Source organism: Trematomus bernacchii, unplaced genomic scaffold (assembly GCF_902827165.1).
Source record: "Trematomus bernacchii unplaced genomic scaffold, fTreBer1.1, whole genome shotgun sequence".
NCBI classification, from domain to species: domain Eukaryota; kingdom Metazoa; phylum Chordata; class Actinopteri; order Perciformes; family Nototheniidae; genus Trematomus; species Trematomus bernacchii.
Genome location: NW_022987720.1, coordinates 7444644 through 7469046, shown reverse-complemented (window position 1 = coordinate 7469046; position 24403 = coordinate 7444644). Strand labels below are relative to the sequence as shown.

General features: G+C 39.5%; 2 protein-coding genes across 2 annotated transcripts in view; one reads left to right on the top strand and one right to left on the bottom strand.

Annotated features, from left to right (window-relative positions):
• doc2a (double C2-like domains, alpha) overlaps positions 1-15943 on the top strand; it is a 97357-nt gene extending 81414 nt beyond the window's left edge. The window contains 4 exon segments of the mRNA XM_034143497.1: positions 2064-2281; positions 7621-7702; positions 9311-9407; positions 12723-15943. Coding sequence (XP_033999388.1) covers positions 2064-2281; positions 7621-7702; positions 9311-9407; positions 12723-12859 — 534 coding nt within the window. The 3' untranslated portion in view covers positions 12860-15943.
• Positions 15944-17551: 1608 nt separating this feature from the next.
• LOC117493548 (zinc finger protein 835-like) lies at positions 17552-23054 on the bottom strand. Its single transcript, XM_034144169.1, has 2 exons — positions 22803-23054; positions 17552-20330 (listed from the first exon to the last, which is right to left on the bottom strand). Exons 1-2 carry the CDS (start codon positions 22993-22995, stop codon positions 19384-19386), a joined length of 1140 nt encoding a protein of 379 aa, XP_034000060.1. The 5' UTR covers positions 22996-23054; the 3' UTR covers positions 17552-19383.
• Positions 23055-24403: the final 1349 nt, after the last annotated feature.

The window sequence follows — 24403 nt, the reverse complement described above, 5'->3', positions numbered from 1 at the left end:
GCTGATTTTCTCCCCAACGGTGCTCACAACAACAACGGGGGACTGCGTCGGGTCGATGATCGTGTTGCTTTTAATCATACGAAGCCAGATTAAATTAAATAACGACTTCTCCAACATTATACTTTTCTCCAGAGTGCCGTGGTTCATTGTTTATTAATGTGTTTCAGTGGCATTTACCGACCGCTGCAGTGCTGGCTGCTCTTCAACGGGAGTTTATTCTCCCGTTAGCTCCGGGTTAGCTCACATGGCAGCGGCCGCTCTAAAGTATTCACTGTCTGACTGTCACACAAGCAGCTGATACATATCCCCAGTTCCCCTTAAGTGAATGTGTGTCAGTCTGAATTGACGCTGTTTGGCATCACAACGCTGTTATGAAAGTTTCTCTGGTATAACATGGGTGATGTTTAGCATAGCAACCGAAGCTAAACTGACTACTTGCTAAGCCGTTTTCTACAGGCACTTTTTACCGACGTATTTTTCATTATGATTCTACTTGTGATAGTCGGACATGACAACCTGTGCAGCCCATGTATTGATTCCATCCGATAGCTGCTATAATAACAAACAAAACGTCTGCCTGCTCTCCACAATGATCAATAACAGCGAACGGATGGTCAAAGTAAGGTACAAATAAACAGAATCACACGAAGCCTGGTTAGTGTTGCCTGACTTTATAAAGTGTGTTTTTTTTTATAAGTGTGTGGTTGCCTTCTAGTCACTTTGCTCAGCGCTACTGCTTGTAGGCAGGCATGACGAGACTCTTCAGTCGACCCATGTTCAGGGGAGGTGGGTTTAGTTTCCTGCACGCCTCAACGTAAGAGAGACGTAAGCGACGCCGCCTCTTAGCTCCGGAGTCTTGCTTCTAGACCGACAATTTTTTGGAGCTGGAAACGAACCGGATTCCGGAGCTAAGAGGCGGCGCCGCTGCGGTGTGAACAGGAAAAAACGGTACTTTTCAGGCTCTAGCTCCGAGCCGGCGCTGAAAACGCGTTGTTGTGAAAGGGGCAACAGTGACATCACTATATAGCACTTCCCAGTGGCTAGCGCTCCAACAGATTGTACATGATAGGCTAAGGGGTGGGGCATCTCTAAGCAGTTGACCAATCACAACAGAGCCGGCAAGCTAACCAATGAAATGTAGAACATTAGAGCATGGAAACATGTAACAGTAGAGGTACAAAATACAAATACGAAACCAGAACATTGAGCATACCCTTAACCTGAGCTGCCCAAAATAATCCAACACATTTTTTCTCATTTAAAGGTAGGGTAGGTAAGTTTGAGAAACCGGCTCGAGATCGCTAGAATTTGAAAATACACAACCGGAGAAAATCTGCCACTTCCTTATAGAGCCCCTCCTCCAACACACACGAACGCGCACATGACCAATGAGGGCACGAGATAAGTTTGTGCACAGATGGAAGGCTGACAGGCAGGTAGGCCATCCAGTTATTTTAGCCGGGCCGGCTAAAATGATTGGTCGTGCTTTTTTACAGTACTACGCTTCCACAGATTACATTTTTTTATGGATTTTTTGTCAAAGCACTTAAGATATTCATTGCTATCGGGATGTTAAGAGCATTCCATGGAATATAACAAAAAGTGTATCTCGAGCCGGTTTCTCAAACTTACCTACCCTACCTTTAAGTACTCTGATTAAAATCAACGACTAAACTAATATGACTTCACTAAGATTACCTATTTAACTAAACACATTTTTACAGCTTTTTACTAAGCAGACAAAGGTTATTCTCCCATGCTATATCTTTTATAGAAATCAGAGAAGACCTAACTGGCAGTAAATTCATAGAAAATTCAAATACATATCAGTTTGTTACTTCAGCTCCACAGACAGCGCCAGGACTTTCTCTCAAATTCAGAAAACTGCCATGCTGCTTTTGCTCCACAAAGTTTCTTCCCCACGCGGGATGGAGAGGGACCAGGTTAACAAGGGAGGATGCATTTTTCACTAACAAGTGGCATGGCATCCCCCCCTCATATCACCTACTGTGTTTCGCTATCTCTACTCATGTGACCACACCATGTGATTACTCTGTCCGCAGTGGGAGAACGAGCAGCTGCACAGCCTGGAGGAGCGAGGCCGTCTTCTTCTCTCTCTGCAGTTCGTGCCTCCGCTCAGTACGGACGAGCCAGATGTGGACGGAGGTGAAGGGGAGGGGGGTGAGGGGCGTCGCAGCGGGGGTCTCTGTGTGGGCGTGAGGCGCTGCGCCCACCTGGCAGCCATGGATGTGAACGGGTTCTCTGACCCCTACGTCAAAATGTAAGAACTGTTGAATCACTGCAGGTCTATTTAATTGATATGGCTTCAAATCACAAGTTTTCTCTAGGGGGGGTTCACAACCTGTACAGGACTGCGTTATTCTGTACTTGGTATACTGTTAAAGCTCATGTAGTAAGAGATATCAAAGACACAGTAAGCTGTAAATCTGCAGTCAAAGACGATATCAAACTGTTTTAAATGAGAAAAGAGATAACTTTGCTCTTTTGATATATAGAAAATCGATTTTTGAAAAGTTGATAAATAAAATGTGAAAGGTATAACCAAAGGGCCAATACGATGCGTTTGCTACATTCCTCTGTGGTAAAGCAGGAGCTGTCGGTAGTCAGCATAAGTCATTAAATCACATGGCAGCCAACAGAAAATCAACAAGAACAATAACAGCACAGAGTACCTGCCAATAAGGCTAATCGTTTGTGCAAATATCTCACCAAATCAGAGGAGGCTTAGCCGTTATTTAACGAAGAGCAACGTCAGTCCAAGTCATGGTTTTTGTAGCCAGCAACAAAACCCTGTGTCCCTTATTCAAGTAATATATACCATATACATATTCTGCTCATTTTCAGGTTCATATCAGTATTTAGTGTCTCTACTGTGACATGTCTCCATGCTTTAGTGTTCAAAAAGCTCTTTATTTTTCTCATACTGCCTGTGCTGCAGCACCTCTTTTCACCCTCTGTCTGAAACCAGAGCCCAGTCTGCTCTGATTGGTTAGCTGCTCTGATTTTTGGATGGTCAACTTTTCCTTTTTCTCCCAGTATTATGGCGTATTTTACAATTTTCTCTCCAATTTCCCCCTGTTTAGATATTATCCCTTGTAAAAAATAAAACAGGAAAGGTAAAACCATGGGGCCTATTTCATGTTTCGCTACATTCCACTAAGGTAAAGCAATGGGCTGTTCAAGGTTCAAGGTTCTTTATTTGTCATACGAACATAGCTACAGAGTAGTTATGTCGATGAAAATCTTAGGTCACAGGCTTCTCCAACAGTGCAACACAAAACACAGATAAACAGAAAAATATAGTCAAAGTAAATATTAAAAAGTAAATACAAAAAGAAAAATAGTTTTAAAAAAAGTGAAATAGTGAAATAAGAGTCTATATGCAAGCTATTGGAATGATATATTAGATAAATAGATAAATAATTTCTAAGATGAATGTTATGGATGTTGTTTCAACAGTTCAGTTGTTTAACAGTCTTATTGCCTGTGGGATGAGACTGTCTCTGAGTCTGGTGGTTTTAGTCCTGATGCTGCGGTATCGCCTGCCAGACGGCAGCAGACAGAACAGTTTGTGGCTGGGGTGATGGGGGTCTTTTATAATCCTGAGGGCTTTCTTCCTGAGCCGCTGGGAGTAAAGGTCCTCCATGGATGGCAGCTCCGTCCTGGTGATGTTCTGTGCAGTTTTCACCACCCTCTGTAAAGCCTTACGATTGAGGGCGGTGCAGCTGCCGTACCAGGCCGTCATGCTGCCAGTGAGGATACTCCTCTATGGTGCACCTGTAGAAGTGCAGAGTATCCTGGAGTCCATGTTGAACCTCCTCAGCCTGCGGAGGAAGAAGAGCCGCTGTCGAGCTGTTTTGGTGATGACACTGGTGTGAAGAGTCCATGTCAGGTCCTCAGTGATGTGGACCCCAAGGAACCTGAAGCTGCTGACTCTCTCCACCGTAGTCCCATTGATGGCGATGGGGGCGTGACCCTTTCTCTGCTGCTTCCTGTAATCCACAATCAGCTCCTTTGTTTTGCTGACGTTGAGATGGAGGTTGTTATCCTGGCACCAAGATGTCAGGTTTTCGACCTCCTCTCTGTACGCCGTCTCGTCGCCGTCGGTGATCTGGCCGATGACGGTCGTGTCATCAGCAAACTTCACGATGGTGTTGGAGCTGTGTATGGCCACGCAGTCGTGAGTGAACAGGGAGTAGAGGAGAGGGCTGAGCACGCAGCCTTGAGGGGCACCGGTGTTGAGTAATTAAATCACAAGGATGCCGCTAATAAATCAACAAGAAGAAGAATAACAGAGAGTACCTGCCAAAAAGGCTAATAGTTTGTGCAAACATCTCACCAAATCAGAGCAGGCTGAACAGTTATGTAATGAAGACCAACAACAGTCCAAGTCATGCTTTTTGTAGCCAGCATAACACACAGTCCTTCATTCAAGTAATTATATTCAAAGTGTACTTCTTAAGTACCTATTGTAGGAACTATTTAGTGTATATTATTTTTTGTTTGTGCCATATTTTTCCTAATACTCCCCCCGCTGCCATTGGACTCCTTTGTTTACTTCTGTACCATAATGACATCACTATGTAACACTTGCAGTTATATTGGCTAGAGCTCCAACACATGGTTGGTGCTAAGGGGTGGGACATCTCTAAGCTGTTGACCAATCACAACAGAGCTAGCCAATCAGAGCAGACTGGGCTCTGGTTTCAGACAGAGGGTGAAAAGAGGTGCTGCAGCACAGGCGGTATGAGAAAAGAGCTTTTTTGAACATGAAAGCATGGAGACATGTCACAGTGGAGACACTAAATTCTGATATGAAACCTGGAAATGATCAGAATATGTCCTCTTTAAATCTGTTTACCTGAGAGATTCTCAGAAGATACTCAAATGAGTCATACAGCATTCAAAAAGGAAGGATCGCTTAAAGAAATCTGTGTCAACACTGACCAAAACTAACACTTTCTTATCGATTAAGGGGAAGGCAAACGACATCACTTTAAATAAACGTTGTTATATTCCACCTCTGGACCCCAGCACTCCTGAGACAAATGAAAGAGTTTTGGCATCTTTAAACTGTGTTAATCAATGATGCAGTTGTGGTTTCCCAGCAGGAAGGATAATGAGTGGGGGGGGAAATTAGCAGTGTGTGTCAGAGTCGAGGATTTAAAGGCTTCTCCTGGCTTTTGTTCCCTTGAGGGGACACCGGCTTTGAAGAGGAGCCGTTTTTTTTCTGTCACACGCCGTCTGAATACAGAGTGAGTGTGAGCCAGAAGGCGGGGGCGCTGACAGCTGAGGGGTCGAGGGATATCACAGAGATTCACCACATTTAGAAATCACAGCAACGTCTCAGCAGGGCTCCGTGCAGACAACACGTCGCGTTAAAACGGGTCAATATGCATTTTAAAAAGTCCAGTCAGTGTCCACATGCGCTCTAATTAGTCTGGCTTTATTTGATCCTTATGATGCAGTTTTTATTTTTAAGCCTGAGGTGAAAGCTGAACGCAGGCTGAATTGTATTAGACCGTCTCAGGGGGCAAATTCACCAAAGGATCATGGAGCTTCTGTGGTCGCAGATCCTGGACAATTAAGACAAAAGGAAACGTCAAAACAACTCAAAGCATAACATACACTTCCCAACTCTGCTCCTAAGCAAATGTGGTCTCAGTGATCTTGATTATTTTGCAAATGAGTTTATATTCTGATCTTTTTTCACACATCAGCGCTTAATGCCACGTGCAGTTAAAGCAAAAGTATTACCGTCTTCAGAGATCTTTTGGTAAGTGAGGCACATTTATACATATATACGTATATATAAGGGGGTCACACTCACTGAGTATGATATCATTGAATACTATTTTTTCAAATCATGCCATCTTCTTTCACAGTGTGTTGGTTTGAAATCACAATATATATAAATGTATAAAAAAGAAAGAAAGACAAAATGTAAAATAATAATAATAACGTATTATGAGTACTAAATGTTATATTATAATTTTTTGTTGTTGTTATATTACATAATTACTTTGTCAGGGTTACATCCTGTCCTTAAATGTTGCCTCTTGCTTTCGGCTGCCAACATGCTAATATGCTAACTCATTTCCAGATGTCAGCACTCTTTCTTGCACTGTTATATACACAAATGTTATCATTTTCTAGCAATAAGTGGCTTCACTTTTCAGCAGCGGAGCTTGATTTCCTCCGACGGAGGAACACCTCTGACATAAAAAAATAATAATTGTAAGCATTGTGTTACTATTGGGACACACCACTGACATTGCCACTTAAACGTTGACATTTTTGCTCATATATCTGCCGCCGCTAAGGATTGTGGGTCATTAGCCAGAAACACATAATGGAAATTGGATCGGATGCAGGAGAACATACTGGTACTTTTGACTAAATATTTTCTATGCGCAGTCAGTTCCTCCGTCGAGGTGTGTGTGTGTGTGTGTGTGTGTGTGTGTGTAGTGTGTGTGTGTGTGTGTGTGTGTGTGTGTGTGTGTGTGTGTGTGTGTGTGTGTGTGTGTGTGTGTGTGTGTGTGTGTGTGTGTGTGTGTGTGTGTGTGTGTGTGTGTGTGTGTGTGTTGTGTGTGTGGTGTGTGTGTGTGTGTGTGTGTGTGTGTGTGTGTGTGTGTGTGTGTGTGTTGTGTGTGTTGTGTGTGTGTGTGTGTGTGTGTGTGTGTGTGTGTGTGTGTGTGTGTGTGTGTGTGTGTGTGTGTGCGCTGATCTAAAACTGACTCAGTGTGATTTATTATGAATTCCTGTTTTCTTAATGATGAGTTACATGATTTCATCAGACTGCAGGATGAGAAAGATCCCGCAGGTAGCCGATGGGTTTCCTGAGGAGTGGAACTGTGCTTTAATGAAACACTCCGCATCACTTCCACTGCGCTGTGTTTGTGTCTAATTAGTGGCTTCCTCATTAGGCCCACAGCAAAACATGATGCAAATATTCAGCTTTTCATGAAAGTCAAATATCTGCAAGTCACTGCTCTGATGTGAGCAGAATCAATTTGAATTCATTAGTCATGGCGTATATTAAATTATACAGTTGGAAAAGATAAATAAAAACAAGTCACAAAAATCTAAAATAATTACAAGTTAGAGAAGAAATACACTGCCAGTCCAAAAAAAAAGTCACGACCTGGATTTAACTAAGCCAAACTGTAAGAGCCTTCCATTGGAGATATGCAGTGAATAATATGTTTCAGCTGGCAACAAGTTATTTAACCGTAGCTGATGTGGGGAGTAGCTTCTCATTAAACAATCCTGCGGTCGTGCAAACACCAGCCCACCTTATCACCTGAATCTCCTCCAAGAGCACCACTGTGTTTTTTTTTTCTACAAATCATCTCTCAGAGGGGCGTGGCTAGCAGCAGCTCATTAGCATTTAAATATACAGAAATGTAAAGCTGAAAAAGAAGGGTATATGGCATGCTACAATGAGCTGTTTGGTATTTCAAACACTTCAGAGACATGTTTTGTATATATCTGAGATCTATAATATATTGTTGAAAAAGAGGATAATAGGGGATCTTTAATACACAATATATAAAACAAACTGATGTGCTTTTTCTTCTTCTCTGCTCCTGCTGTAAGATACCTGAAGCCCGACATACAGAAGAAATCCAAGCACAAAACAGCTGTGATGAAAAAAACCCTCAACCCTGAATTCAACGAGGTAAGACCCCTCCCTTCTGCACCGCTGCATGATATGGTTCTAAAACCACAAGACCTCTCTATCTCCGATGTTGGTCCCACAAAGACTTGTGAGAAAAAATCTCAGAAAACACTTTTACATTTCCTTTACAGTCGTCCATGTCCCTTCGAATATATGTAATCACTGTGAGCTGTATAAACCAGTGCTGCCCAACAGACAGATGAATATCGGAGTACACTAGCTAGCTGATAAGTGCAAGAAGCCTATTATTTCTTAACCAATCAAATAATACATAACTCGTAAACCTCCTGTGATTGGTTACAAAATTAACTGCTCCATCGTTCCCTTTAAGAGGTTTAAATCTACAGGTCTGTAAAACTCGTGAAATAAAGCAGCTGTTCAGTGTATTTTGTATTTTGTAGGAGGACATTTGTTGGGGACTATTTCCTGCGGTGCATTAATCCACATTTGTCGGCAGGATGGGGTGTGTGTGATTGGGTAAAAATAAATGACAGTCTGTTCATGGTAATGAAGGAACATGTAGTGAAACAGTGTGAGCCACACGCTGATTTAGCATCTGTTCACCAAACTCCATTAGGAAATCAGGCATTTTAAGCTGGTACTCTTGTCTGAAAGCCAACGGTCATGAAAGAGCATAAACTTTATATGTTGCCTTTTATAATATGATCTTCTCAATAATTCTGGATAGAAAATATTCACGAGGGAGGGGGAGGGAAGGCGGGGGCGCCCAGGTCTAGGACAGAGTTGCTCCCAGACAATTTACTGTTATTACTTTTATTTATTTTGATTTATTTATATACCCTTAATCGTCCCACAGAGGGGACATTTACATTCTGCATTTGACCCATCCTAGTGTTAGGAGCCACTGCTCCTAACACTAGGATGGGTCAAATGCAGAATGTTGCCATTATGTACGGCCTAAAATTTAACTAATTATGACACAGGATTGATGACATGTATTGTATTAAGAAAAACTTTATTTTCCATACTGTAAGTTTCATGTTTAGATTTAATTCCGGATAATATATATATTTTTTTTTAAAGTTTTTGGGCAACAATGGAGCTCCATAGCACAGAGAAAGGAGATTTAACGGGCTTTGATACAAAAACAGTACAGTATAGTAAGTCTGTACAGAAATTACTGTATTAATCCCCAGGGGGAAATTTTATTTCTTAACAGTTACCCCATAAAATAAAATAAAAAGTGCCATTGTACTACTACTAATAATAATAATAATAATAATAATAATAATAATAATAATAATAATAAACGTTATGCATATAGCACCTTTCAAAACATAGTTACCAAGTGCTTTCACATAAAAATACGTTATATAACATATACACGTAAAACACATAGAGAATAATAAACCAAAAATACATAGATCAAGAATAAATGAAAAATAAAATAAGACTAAAAGTCAAATCACATTTGAGTTTTTAATAAGCGACTTAAAAGAGCTGACAGATTTTGTAACCCTGATCTCCTCAGACAGGTCGTTCTAAGATATATGAAAACAATAAACGTGTATAAAGATGTGTAGAATATCCCCGCACATTGTCTTATGGTTGACCTCATGGTGTTTTTAAATCTGCCTCTCCCTGCAGGAGTTTTTCTACGAGATCTCGCTGTCGGAGCTCTCCAACAAGTCGCTGGAGGTGACGGTGTGGGACTATGACCTGGGACGCTCCAACGACTTCATAGGTGAGACCCCGACCGTCACAGAAACCTAGGGAAACTCCCTCTGAACCAGGAGGCCTCTTTGAGAACAACAAAATGTTTTCATGCAAGAGTGCTGAACGTCTGAGGAAATGATCACAAAACAAATCTGTAAATATTCATGAACCTCTCACACGTGGCTCGTTAGTGTCAGCAAAGCTGTTCAGTCGAAGCATTTCAATGTTTACTATGTTACAATCTGCTCCTCAGTGTCTGGTTATTATCATCATAATATTCTTGTTAATTATGGGAATAAAGAGCCCTGGAGGTGCTGATCGTTTCAGTTCAGGTTGAATTGAACCTGCTTGGTCAGTGTTTGGTCTCCTGAAGTTTGAAGTGACAGACTACAGAAAGAATATTGACTGAAAAGGTGTGACTTAGACTTTTGACATCCATTATTAACCTGTTTAGCCCTGAGCCTGTTTTTCAGGTCTCAGGCTTGAAAATGACATTCCCAGAACAAATGACCATTATCTTCACTTCTAAAAGGGGTAAATTAATAATCTTTTTTCTCAAAGTAATGATAAACCTGTGAGTTGGATGTAGAAGTGTCAGAATCAATATAGATGTTTTTATTTTAAAGTAAATTCAGATTGAACATAGTAAAAAAAATTAAATTATAGTGTCCGTCCAAAAAGAAAACATTAGTTATAGTGAAAACCACCCTTGAATGATGGTAGACTAAAAGCTTTAGGAATCCAAACTATAACATATAATAAGTACCCTGTATCAAGATTGATGCAATACAAGTGAAGTTTGACCTTTTTAGAGAGATTTAGAAGAAAAAAAAATACTTCTGGGGTCATTTCAGTGCATTTTCCATATCTCTGGAACCCATCGGTCGATTTTGATGTTTGACATCTCTTTTGAACCGTTAGAGCCAATAGAATCGAGGGGAAGTTCCTAAAATCCATCTAAACATTACCCATTGGTGAATGAGTGATGCGCAGCCAGAATGCCCCGGAACCGGAAGCTGCGATACACTCTGGTGGCTACCATTAGCAGCTAATATGAAATCTCCGTTTTTTACATAAAAATGGAATTATGGATTATCAATAATTTTTTCAAAGTGACAGACACATTGGATTAACCTATGGATTAACCTTCAGCCGCGTTTTTATCGTTTTAATGCCATTGAACACGACTTTTGATCAGAATAACACCTAAGGTGAGACGATCTCCCGTGAGACGATCTCCCGTGAATGCTCCGTAAAGCTACGTGTTGTGATGTCTGTGTTTGCTTCCCCTGTCGCGAGTTCTGATCGCTCAGTGATAATACTAATACCTATATAATCTGTGGAATCTCACATATCTAATCTGATATCTTGTATGTGCAGTTACGATAAGTAATAAGGATATTTTTACCTTGAGTTCCGTGCTAAGTGCGTTAGCATTTTTTCGCTCAGGGGTCATTTAGACGCTTCTTAAGAGACTTGTGTTTTGTTTTGGTATAAATGGTTCGTATTGTCAGTTAGCTGAGTTTCTTCCCGTTAATCTGGTATGACACATTAATAGGTTTTTTAATATTAAGAAGCCCTGAGACCAGTAGCGTGGCGTGGGGAAAAATGTAGGGGAAGCCCATTTGTTTGGGTTGGTTGGGGGGGGGGGGGTCAATAACGTAACCAGATGAGTGATTACAGCGCCCGGTATCATTTTACACACATTTGTATCACACAGATGCAGGACTTGCACACGCCTGTTATCTAACCGACAGGTCCGCACGCACTCTCCAGCCGAAACTCTCGTTTTATTAATTTAAGCATTTTCTTATTAATTTATGCAGACACACCCCCCCCCCAAATGCAATACCTTATACCAGCCGCTCAATGCGCAGTGCAGATTCGGTAATGAATAAAAAAGAAGCATTCATTCACAAAGTAAATCAGGAGACCTTTAAAGTTTTATGTACACATCAAAGTATCAGTAGGCGTGTATGAATGAACAATTATGTACAGAAACATTTGCATGCGATAGTCCACCTTCTCTTCCCTTCCCTTTCTAACACACGGCAAGTGCAGCAACAGTCCTCGTCTCTGTAATTAGCTCAGTCCGTAGTCCAAAAGTAACTAAAAAATATAAACAATCTCATCTATTCAGGTGAAATCACCAGCCGCCTCTGAAGGGAAGCCAGAGCCAGCTGGCTTCCCTTGGCATGGCCCTGACCAATCACAGGTTGGCAGGGGCATCACGTGGGCCTCATCTGATTGGTCAATCCCTCAATTTTTTTCACCAAGGGAAGCCTGATCCGACTGGCCTCCTCTCGCAACAGTGAATGCAATCTACTGTTTCACCATAACATCTAGAGGGCCGCTGTTTGTTTCACTCTTTGTAAAATACTCAATGAGAGTGGGGGAGAGACGGGCCGGCAGCAACACACAGCAAAGGAGAATTATCGAAACAAAACAAAGTGTTTTTATTTATTTATTTAAATTATAACTACAATCCGAAAAAACAGGGGAAGCCTGGCTTCCCTTGGCCTCCGGGAGAAAACGCCACTGCCTGAGACACAGTTTTGTGAAAAAAAACCTGCAGCCCCCTCTACCGGGGGCTCTCGGGCTAAACAGGTTGATAACACTTATTAAATGCATAACTGGATGAATTTTTTTTGAGAAAACTAATGAAAGTTTGGCATTATTGATTTGGATGGAAGTTGGTTCGAAAAGGGAAATCTTTAATTATATTTTTGTGGCATTTTTTATTGCAATTATTTAAATTACAATTTATCACTTATTTTTCATCCTGCCATATTTATACATTTTTAACGACAACAAAAAATTAAAGAAAGAATGGAAATAAAAAAACTTAATACATTATTTAAAATGTAATAAAAGTAAGAAGAGTTTTGTCTCACTTTTAAAAAGTGAGACAAAAGAGATTATAAAGTTTTTAAAGTAATAAATTGAGTTATTTACCACCAATGACTGTTGACTTCTAAAATAAAGGTAAAGATTAAAGCTATCATGTAATTAGAAACTATAAATTATATACAATAACTAGATATTACATTTACATTTCTACATCAATTAAAACATTTATAAAAGAAAATAACAAATTGAAGGAAAGATTGAGTTTACAGCTGGCAGGGTAATTTAATATATATCATATATTATATATTTAGAGATTATTTTTAAATGTAAAACAATATTTTTTTAAATATCTTTAAAAATAATAATATTTTTTTATTTTATTAATTAAATGAAGTTGGTAACCTTCCCCCACTGGCTGTAATAACAATTCAGCTGTCCTGTGAAACTGCAGACGAGTGTTTCCTGACACCAACACTCCTCCCTCTGTGTGCAGGTGGGGTGTGTCTGAGCGGACACTCGCAGGGCGACGGCCTCCGTCACTGGACCGACTGCCTGAAGAGTCCGGGCCGGAGGGTTGAGCGCTGGCACGTCCTGAGCAACGAGCTGCCCCGCACCCTCAGCCACGACTAACATGGGGGGGACGGGGACGCTCTGCAGCAGCTTCACCACGGGAAGCCGCAGGAAATGAGAGGAAGTGATGGTGTGCCTTCATTAATGAGAAGAAGCTCCATGAACATCAGCAGCAGATATCACAGGGTCAGACACTGACGCACACGTTCGGAGAAACCACAGCTGCAGAAATTCAAATGCATGTTTTGTTTAAGAAAAAGCTTTGATTGAACTTTACATTACATTTCATTGAGCCGACGCTTTTTCCAAAGCGACTTCATATAAATGCAACCAAACATGAAGATACAAACCTAGAACAGCAAGAATCCTGCAACATTAGCTTCAAATGAGCCAAACCGTTTTAAGAAGTACACTTCTTTTATTATAGTCCTTATGTTCATGGTGCATTCAGGCTATAGAGTGATGCAGTGATGATGTATTTTTGTAGGCTGACCCAAAAGTTGGCATTGCAAAGGGTTCCCTAGACATAGAGCAATGGGATTTTCCCATCGGATATTGGTATGTTGCTGAAAATAAGTTCTGGGGCAAACACACATTCATGATACTTAACACGTTTTGTTTAGCATGAAAATCTCCACATTAACACCACTTTGTGATTTTCAAAGCATAAATGCAATCGGCAGAAGTAAAAAGCGAACGCTAGGCTGTTAACGAACAACGTCACGGTCGCCATGCAGCGCATCACTAATGCTAAACTAAAGTCGGTCTCATTACTGCTTGAGTAGGCTGATTACTGATGTATTTTATGTTGTAGAACAAATCATGAAAAACTCTTGTTTTAACCACAGACCTTATTTCAGGCATATAACCACAAACACGTTAAAATAACCGTTTACTCCGAGACAAGGGCACCAGTGGTAAAATTACATGTCTTCTCTGGGTTTGAGGACTCGTTTCTGCACCATTCTATAGCACCCAGAGTTTATCAAATCTGGTCATTAATTCTGCAAGTAATCTGCCAAGTAACTGGGATCAACAGTTATTAAATACAAGTGGTGGAGTATAAAGTAGCAGACAATTTAGAATGTGTACTTAAGTAGGCTACAGTACTTCTGTACTATTCCACCAGTTAAAAGAAGCAATACTATATTGTAAAAATACTCTGTTAAAAGTTAACATCCTACATTCATAATCTTACTAAAGTAAAAGTACTTGACTTCAAAAAAGACTAAAGCACAACCTTCTTTTTAGAACAACATTCATTATATTGTTGATTGTAACTATTGATGCATTAGTGTTCATAACTTTAAAGGTTCCCGATGTAAAAGGAGTAGCTTTATTTTATTCTTTTTACTATGTATACTGCTGTATTGGCATTTAAAATACACTTAAAGTACAAAAAGTAATAGTACTAATGTGTAATGGCCCATTTCAGAATCATAAATGTCAAATTACTGGATTATAATTGTTGATGCAATAATGTGTGTTCTGTATCACAGCTGACATTCTTTTAGCAAATTTGAATTACTTTACATACTGCTGCTGGATAATTTATCTTAATTATATTTTAATGTTTATTTACTAGTTTATTAAATGTTTGTATTAGCTAATAATCTGAATATGTAAAGCAACTAAAGCTGTCAGTATACATGTAGTGGAGAAAAAGGTATAATAATGGCTTCCAAAATGAAGAGGAGTAGAAGTATAAAGGAGCATAAACATACAAATACTCAGGTAAAGTACCTCAAAATTTTACTTAATTACAAGACTTGTGTAAATGTACTTTGGTACGTTCCACCACTTCCAATATAATTTTTCTCTCTATTCAAATAGATATATTTGATATATATTATGTCATGGCCAAATATCTATTCAAATAATTATATTGTTCTTCCGGTTATCACAAGCAGGATTATAAACAATACATTTTATTTGGCATTATTTACAGCTACACTGCAGTGAAGGAATGGCTTTATAGTTCCACATCCATCCTCTGTCATTTGTCATTTTGTCACATTATGAAAATGGCCCAAAATCTTATATGAGGAAATTTTTTAGGACTCTTTGGTGTCTTTGGGTGTAGATGGCTCATCTACTAGAAGCCAGGATAAATACCCAAGCACAAGTTAACCTATAGAGCAAATTCAATTAACCAGTGTGCTATTTAGTTAGCGAACGTCAGCTATCTAGTGAACGTCAGCTAACTAGCTAACGTGTGAGCATTAGCAGTCATCTATCTATCTATTTATCCATTTATCTATCCAGCGTCAGAGAACGTGAGCAAATACTGAACAAGCAAGCTAAAGTTAGCTATTTACTTTACAAGCTAGCTATCTAACCAGTTAGCTAGCCTACATGAACTACCCATTGAACAAGCAAGCTAGCTAGTGAATCTACTGTAAGCTACAGTATCTTGCTAACTATGCCAAATTGGTGACTCTCATAAATGAAATAAGAGTTATTATTTAACACCCTATGATAGAATAGCAGTGCAGACCTGTGTACACCGTTTAGGTGTTAAAGTAATTATAGAAACATTGTTCTCATGCGCTTTTTGAAGCAGACCGGGATGTTGGGAAAAGCTGATATTTTTTTTTTTTTTTTAAGTTTTCAGTTACACCTGTTTGAAAAGATGGAGGGTCTTTATGATGCTAACAGTTAGGGAATCTCACCTGTGTGTGTTTTTGTTTAAATGTTCAACAATATAAAAAACGTACCACACACACAGTAAATTCTTGAAATTGAATGTTCATCGAGCCCCGCCTACTTCATTTTCAATAATAATAACATAGGTAGATTTACCATTAAAACATTGATTAATATTTCAAACAATGGTTCCTTAACTTTAGATAGAAGTAGACAATAGCAGCCAGCGACCTTCAATTTTCCCGCCACAAATGACAACTGACAAATACATGTATACCAGCTGTCCTTAGCACGCTAAGCAAGCTAATGCTAGCTCCATGAAAATGTTTTCCAACTGACTCCTTTTTTAAATTGAACACTGTGAAAGATATATATGATCTGTATAATGAGTACTAAGTATATGTTGATGCTGATACATTTGTACTTTTAAAGTGGACCTATCATGCTATATTTGAATAATATAGTGTAGGACCATACCTATATAAGGCATATTTATACTTTTTTTTTTTTCAAAATACCAAACAGATCATGCATTTTAGCCATGCCTCATTTCGCTCAATTTGCACTTTTTTAGCTCTGTTTTTGCAAAGGCTGATTCTGTGAGCAACAGCACCATCTAGAGGCCTGGCATATGTACTACAGCGTCTCCAGCGCTTTCGAACGGCAATGGCCGTGGCTGTCTCCTCCTGATTGGTGGAGTTGGCCCAATAGCCGTAGCGCCACCGTCCTGACGTCAGGACAGTGTTCAAATCTGGATCAGTTTTTATCAAATCCGTTGCAGCCCCTTTTTTAGAGATTTGGGTATGGAGGAAAATAGAGAGGGTTGTGTTTTCTGACACTTGGTGAGTTCCCTGGAACACCGAGGACACATATTCATGTATAAAAGACGTACAAAAGTGCATTTTGCATGATAGGTCCCCTTTAAGTAAGATTGTGAATGCAGGATTTTACTAATAACGTGTATTTCCTCACCTAAGTAGTACTATGTTTACTTAAGTACTAATACTAACACCAGGGCCCAATAGACTAACATTACAAGTAAGATATGTTTTATAAAGCATTAAACATCAATATATTTTAACATCAATGCACATGATGTAAAAAGCTCATTTTACGTTAAAGTCAGAGAAATATTTAAAAGAGTTATTTGTTCACCAATGCAAATGATATTGAAAAAGTAATAAGTAAATATGCTTTTTTTTTTAACACCAATGCACATTGCATGGGGAAAGTAATATTAAGTTCTATTGCATGTTATGTTAAAAAGTGTATGAGTAAAACAATTTTTATTAATTCACATTTTTATTTTATTTGCCAAGTTACCTTTGCTAAACATGATTGTATGATAGCTGTTTTGAGCCAGGGGCATAGCCAACGTAAACATATATTAAACAGTATTATAAAATATTTCTCATCTGCAGCATCCATTTAAACCTGTGCAGGTGTCATGTTGCTCATTTGGGTCTAAACCTGATATATAATCTGAGTTTCCTTCATATTCCTCCTCTAAAGAGTGAAAACAGACGTTGTGCATCCTTTTGTTGCCATGATGCTGATGATTTATGAATAAAGTGGTTCTTCCTTGGTGTTGCATGATGATATATGTTGATATTTATATCTCTATACTCATGCTGCCTGTTTTCTAATTGTTGAGACATGATGAGGCATTCAGGTACATGTTGGGATTCTTCTGTTTACAGTGTTCTTCTTCTTTTATGCACGACTGTATGAATGTACGAGTGTGGCTTTCTATACGATATCTATATGAATATACATATCGTAGAACTGTTGTTTACAATGATCTTGTGCTTTACAGTTGTTCTTACATTTCTATCAGGTGTTTTATGTACGATCAATAAAATACATTTGGAATGCCAGTCTAGTGTGTCACTGCTGCCCCCTGCAGCCGGAGAGGAGCACTGCAGCTGCACCAAAACACTTAGCAAGCATTGGAAAGGTCCAACAAAAGCAGCTATTTCGTTCAAACTTGTGGCAAAAAGCATATATGTTTCAATTAATAATGACAGAACAAAATACAGCTTTTCATATGAACTTTAATTTCTGCTTTATGTCTGTGCCATTTGTCGATACTGTTTAAATAGAAAAAGTAAGAGTATTTTGGTCTTTTATTACAACATTTTATATTTTTTGGGGGGAAATGTATTGTAATAATATGTGCTAGACAGGAAATACATTTCTCACAGCAAAAGCAGTTTCCAAGTAAGAATTTATTTTTTAAAACAATTCGAGACTTTAATTAATTCAACTTTATTTTCTCCTTGAAGCAGTCCTTATTTAGTTTTTGTATTTTAAATCTGCAATATTAATAATTTATTTTTCTTTCTGAAACTTGAAAATGTAGAACGTTTGGTTTAATTTTTGGAAGAAAAAAAACAAGACATAAAAAAAACGTGTGCTATAGAACAAAATAATAGACAGGAGGAACAATTGTTGATGGATTAAATACAAATGATCAGTACTGAACCTTAAGTGAGTGAGAGTATCAAAAGTCAATAAGGTAAAGTGATCAGTGTGCACGACTCTAAATGTAAAACTTTATTAGAAATCAACTTTTTCGAGAACAGTTTGACTGAACATTTATTTTTCTAAAAAAACATAATTTTTACCGCAATACAAAATACTAATAATCCCACAGTAAATATCTACACACATAACCGTATCTGCTAACACAGGTTTTCTGTTTTTTCTGTGAAATACCACAAATCTACTATCTAACATCATATCTGCATTTCCAATCACAATCTCCAAAAAATAAATATTGTGGCGTGAGATCAGACATAGTTTATACATTGATAAAAAATAAAGGAAATAAATAATATTTTTATATTCAATGTTTTAGTTGTGAAGCAACCGGTGTGGTGTTACACTGGAGGGTCCCAACTTAAGAAATAAAAATAAATAAATACATATTAATGCAGCGACTGTGTAGCTGCCTATAGACTACTTCCTGTCTCTTTCAGAGTAAAACCAAACAAAGTGCATTGAAGACCCTCAGCAGGAGGAATCAGAGAAAAAGTAAAGACAGGAATGTCAAATTAATTTCATCATCCGGTGCATCACAAGCCAGCAGGATGGATATGTAGAGGCTATATATTCAATTTACAGGTACGAGTACTTCACTCAAATATGTTCTTCCTTTGCTATTTTATCATTTAAATAACGACGTAAAAAATAATTAATTGGCAATTCTTTGATTGTTATTTTCTTTTTGATGCAAAATGTGAGGGTCAGTTTTATTCTTCTATTCATTATTTTATTTTTAAATGTTGTAGTTGTTATTGATGAGTTAGTTACTTGGCAGATTTTAATTATCAATATAAAATATGTTATACATCAAATAATACATAAATATATATATTTAGAGATCCACCATTTTATATATCCGACTGGCTTGTAATGCTTACGTCCTTTACTTAGAATAAATATATATAGAGAAGTGCAGGATTCATGTATTTTTGTAGTCTGACGCTGAAGTTAGCATCTGCCTGGTTCCCTTCACAAAAAGACAATGCAAAAAATTCAATCTGTGACCAACAAATGTTATTGATACTTACACATTTTGTTAAGCAGGATAATATCCACGTATTGACATGTTTACGATTTTAAAAGCGTAAATGCAATCTCCAGAAGTAGAAAGCTAATGTTAGGCTACAAAGGAACTACAGCACGGTCACATGACTTCAAGTCACCGCCGCTAAGCTAAAGGCTGCTAATGTTCGGCGTGATGACGTTTAGTCGTCCCATTTAGCAATTTGTTAGCAACGGCTGTTTTTAAGGCCTTCCACGTGAATTCATCTAACTGTGTTTATGTATGCAGCATTATGCACCACGGCAAGGTGAACATGTAAATTAATCTTTTTAGAAAAAAATGAGAACAGGAAGTCCTAGAATGCTCACTAAATTCAGGGATTAAGGACTCATTCCTGCAGCACAATATGTGCATGTCTTTGCTGTAGCTGCCCATCAGGTGTTAGCTGCGCAGCGCACATGTCCTTCTTTAAGTGTATATGCAGCCCACTGGCGCTGGTAAAGGATTTGGCGCATTGCTCGCAGCTGTACGGTTTCTGCCCTGAGTGCGTGCGCTTGTGCTTCTTCATGGTGTCTCCGTCGCTGAAGGTGCGGCAGCAGTAGGGGCAGCTGTACGGCCGCTCCCCCGTGTGGATGCGCAGGTGGCGCCGCAGGTTCCCCCTCTGGCTGAAGCTCTTGGAACAGAAGGTGCAGCGGTGCGGCCGCTCCCCCGTGTGCGTGCGCAGGTGGCGCCGCAGGTCGGCCGACTGAGCGAAGGACTTGCAGCACCAGTCGCAGGCGTAGGTCTTCCTCTTCTGCTCCAGGTGCAGTCGCAGGCTGCCGGCATGGCCAAACGCCTCGCCGCAGCGGGGGCAGCGGTGGACGAGCTCAGGGATGTAACCCGCAGCTGCACCTTCATCTCCTGCGAGTCTCTCCGGAGAGCACTTCCTGCTTCTGTGAGCCTCCTCTCTGTCCACACGCACCAACACCGTCCTGCTCCTGACAGCTGCCTGCTCCTGCACAGACTCAGGTTCACTCACTGTGTGGTCCTCAGGCTCACTTTTAATCAGAGGCAGGGCCTGGGGCTCCTCTCTCAGCAGAGGGACTTCAATTTGGATGTTAGGGGCCGAGGAAGAGTGACTTGGAAGGGGTGAGGCATCCTTTGTCTGAGGGTCCGGCTTCAGTGTGGGCTCCAAGGCATCAGCAGGTTTCCAATTTTGCAGGGGGCACGTCTCCCTCTGCACAGAAACACCCTGCTGGTTCAGGGGGGAGTCGGGCTCCTTGGAGCGGGGCCGCGGCTCTGGATCACAGCTTCTCTGCTCCGGAGACTCTAACCCAAGACTGGACCCGGTGGACCCTGGAACCACAGAAACAAAGATTGAAGATAATAAAGAAATGCTTACATTTGCACCACAAATGTAAGGGAATGTATGGTAGTGATAACAACCTTGTAAGGTTAAACCACTAAGTCCCTCTCTCTCCTACTTTAACTAGTCATCTCACACTAGGCACTCATTTCGTGTGCTGTTCAAATTATGAATAATCATACAAATATGCATATAAATAAAAGCAAATCTAATAAAAGAGGTGTGTCCTACTTGTCCAGAGTAGTAATACAACACTGCATTGATTTTAAGTCGCCTGGGGCCTCATTTATAAAGCCTTGCGTAGGATTCACGTGGGAAGGTTGCTTACGTAGGACAAACCAAATAAATACGCACTGACATTTTCCGATTTATAAAACACTGCGTACGCCGGTTTCCCTTTATAAATCACAATCAACTCGTAATGCGGCGCAGCTTTTGCAGGCTTCACGTAACGCCCATATTTGCCTATAAATAGTCAAAGAAACGCCCATTCATTCATTCATTTTGACTGACTGCATGAAGAAGATCGCAGGAAATGACGGCAGAACAGCTAAAAAAGACATCTCACACCGTGTCAGATTTTGGTTATTGTGGGGAGGTCGAGATAAATCATATTGTTTGGTGGATGCAGTTTGAACCAGAGTAGCAGCATGGAGGTCGGATCGTCACCTAAATAAATAAATAAGTGGTCCGAAAAAAGTTAATGACAAAAAAAATACACATAGCCTAACCCTTCCTTTGGCAGTGTGTCAGTGTGTTTGTACCGGGGACAGGAGACACCCCCTTGATGAGACACTGTAAGAAATGATCGGGGAATCCCTCCGGAGTGGAGTCATGACGACTGGATCTGAATTATTTGTTTGTATTTGGTGGTTTGTGTTCCAGCTGTCAATCAGCTGTCGATCAGCTGTGCGCAGCGTCTCCACTGCAGCCTGTGCATCTCAACCCGCCCCCCCCCCGTAGCAACTCTATATCCACCAGTTCAAGGAAATAAAACGTATGTGTTGTGTTATATTAGCTGTACGATTTACCACATATGGTGTTCTTAGTTTCCATACCTCCTGTGTTTTACGAGCGACTTATCAAGTCTTGGCGAACGGCATTAAACATGATTAAACATGATAGTATATAAAACCATGCTCGTATCTACAACCTATAGAAATGCAAAACGGCGTCAGTTTAAAGTAATTCTGTCCTCCTGCTTACCGCATCATTTATGAGAATACATTTCTTAACAAGAGAACATAATCAAGGGGTGATCAATAACATTTCCGTATTTATTTATTTCTCCAAGTTATGTTTTTGTGTGCACTGAGGAGTCTCAAACAGGCGTTTGTTTAATCATTTTAAGATTGGCTTTAATCAATTTGTGAAAATGAATGCTTTATATATGATACATGAGAGGTAACATTTTATTTATGGTATTATTTCCACATATTTCTCTCCATTCTTCCTTCTGCCAACGGTGTGGCAGTTTCTCGTCTCTCCTGTTTTTGTGCGTAGTGCGTATGCATGGGTCAGAGTTTGCGTGGAGGACCGCACATTTTCCCGTCAAGTTTGTTTTTTATAAATCGCAAACATTGCGTAGAAACTGGCGTACGCCATCTTTTGAACGTACGCACCGTTTATAAATGAGGCCCCAGGTCACATGACATGGAAGCTATTAAAAATACTAATAATCTGCTATTCAAATATTTTAGATAAATTCATGACACATCAGTAATAAAATATTTGTGCCACACAAGACACAGTTATTATAGTTGTTTAAGCCTAGTTTTCAATCATATGGGGAAGTTAATATAACATTTGTTTTCTGTCATTAAAACAAATCATTTGTTGACTGTCCCTAAATGAAACCCTTTGAGAGAGTATTAACTATCGGTCCTCTGACTGTAGATAGGTAAATGTGTAAGGAATTCCCCTTTAATAAAACAAGAATAACAGGCAGTCAGCTGGGACTCTGAATGTTTATTAAGCAACTTAGTAAGGCACTAGCACCAGAGCTAAATACCTCCTGCGTGGAGAACACCACGCCAGACTCTATGCTATCATCTGGCAATTAAAGGTGATGTTGTTTTACGTTCAACATAGAGCACTATAAGCAAAGGGTTGTACACATTCTGAAAAATATATTTCAAACGTTAATCCGGTTTATTGTAAATTGATAATCCAAAAAGCAGTGCTTCTTCATTTCAGTATTTACCTCTATTTTCGGAACCAAAACTGTTACTAATGTGAAAACAGAAAGTAACGGCAACTGGCTGCTACAAAAAGTAATATTTGTCATACCATTTAGCCTAGTTGGTTCATTGTATATGTGCCGATTTAAATATGGCACTTTAACTGCATGGTAACATGTTAACGTGTAGATTTTAATATTAAAATGCACATATTTTTCAGAGCGGTTTGGAACGCTCCATCACAGCTCTCCTGTAAAGCTAGCGGACTAGCTCGGCCCTTACTCAGCCACTCTGTCTCGGCCTCCAGCAGCAGGATGTCCCGCAGCTGCCTCCGGAGGCTCTCGTTCTCCTGCTTGGTCCTGGCGGTCTCCTCCCGGTACTCGGTGACCGTGTCCTCCACCACGTCCAGGATCTCCTTCACCACCACCGTCAGCCGCTCCGTCAGGTAGGCGTTCAGTAGCTGCAGTTTGGTCATTTTGGATGAACCATAAACAGCTGCCGCGGCTGCATCCACACCGGAAACAGAACAGCACAACAACAAACGAAACCGGATACAGTTTTCTTTCTTTGATGTTTATTGGCGGTTGGCAAACCAACTTGTAGGTGCATTACCGCCACCAACTGGACTGGAGTGTGGACAAGAGACTATGCAGAAAACAATAAACAAAAGAAATAAAACAAAACCAAACAAAAAACAACCAAACAAACAAACAAACAAACAAAAGAAAAAAGAACAAAAAAAATAAAAATAAAGAACCAAAACTCTAGATTATTTTAGATTTATCAATTTCTCTTAGAAACGTAATAATCTCACAATATTTATTGCCTGATGTTTTCCCTAACAGCCCTGATAGCGACAAGTCATGGAATTTTGCTTTCTTCAGTTACAGTTTTTTTTTCCAACAGAAGAGCATGATATAAAATAAGAATTAGAGTTATAGGATAACACACAAAAGAAAAATTACACCCAGGGTATAATACAACTGCGGTCAACTCAGCCATCTCTCGCGTTTGCTTGGTCAAATTACAGCTCTTCATTTTTGAGTGCGCGATTAATTGCGCCTTTACGGTAATTGCTGAGAAGCGGCACTGACGCTAGTACAAGAGTTAAATAATGCATGTTTGTTCTGCTTTATTTGCGATAAAAATAATTTGTACCATAAATTCTTAATAAAACTGGCACTGTTTGACTCAGTCCTAGTTTGACTGCTACCAACAATAAAATGAAGTACTTTTTCTGTGTACTTTTTGTGTAATACTCTCTCAAAGTAGAGAACAAAATCATGCCACTTCTGCTATATTTGATGAGAGATAAAATGATTTTTAGCCATAAGTTCTTAATAAAATTGGTACTGTTGGACTCAGTACTTGTTAGACTACTACCACAAATACAATGAAGTACTTTACTGTGTACTTTTTGAGTAATACTCTGTCAAACTCCCACAATAATGCATGTTTTCTGCTATTTTTGATGAGAGATACAATGATTTTTTGCCATAGGTTCTTAATAAAATTGGAACTGTTTGACTCAGTACTACTTGGATTACTAGCACAAGTACAATCAAGTATTTTTACTGTGTACTTTTTGAGTAATCCTTTGTCAAACTCCCCTCCTGAGTACAATAATGCATGTTTTCTGCTATCTTTGATGAGAGATAAAATGATTTTTACCCATAAGTTCTTAATAGAATTGGTATGTTGGACTCAGTACTTGTTGGACTACTACCACAAATACATTACATTTACATTACATTACATTTAATTTAGCTGACGCTTTTATCCAAAGCGACTTACAATTACTCTAAAGACTTTCCAAGAGGTAAAATGCTGCTGCTGGAGTACTGATCTAGTGGATCTAGTGTTGATGTCATGTGTCTACCATA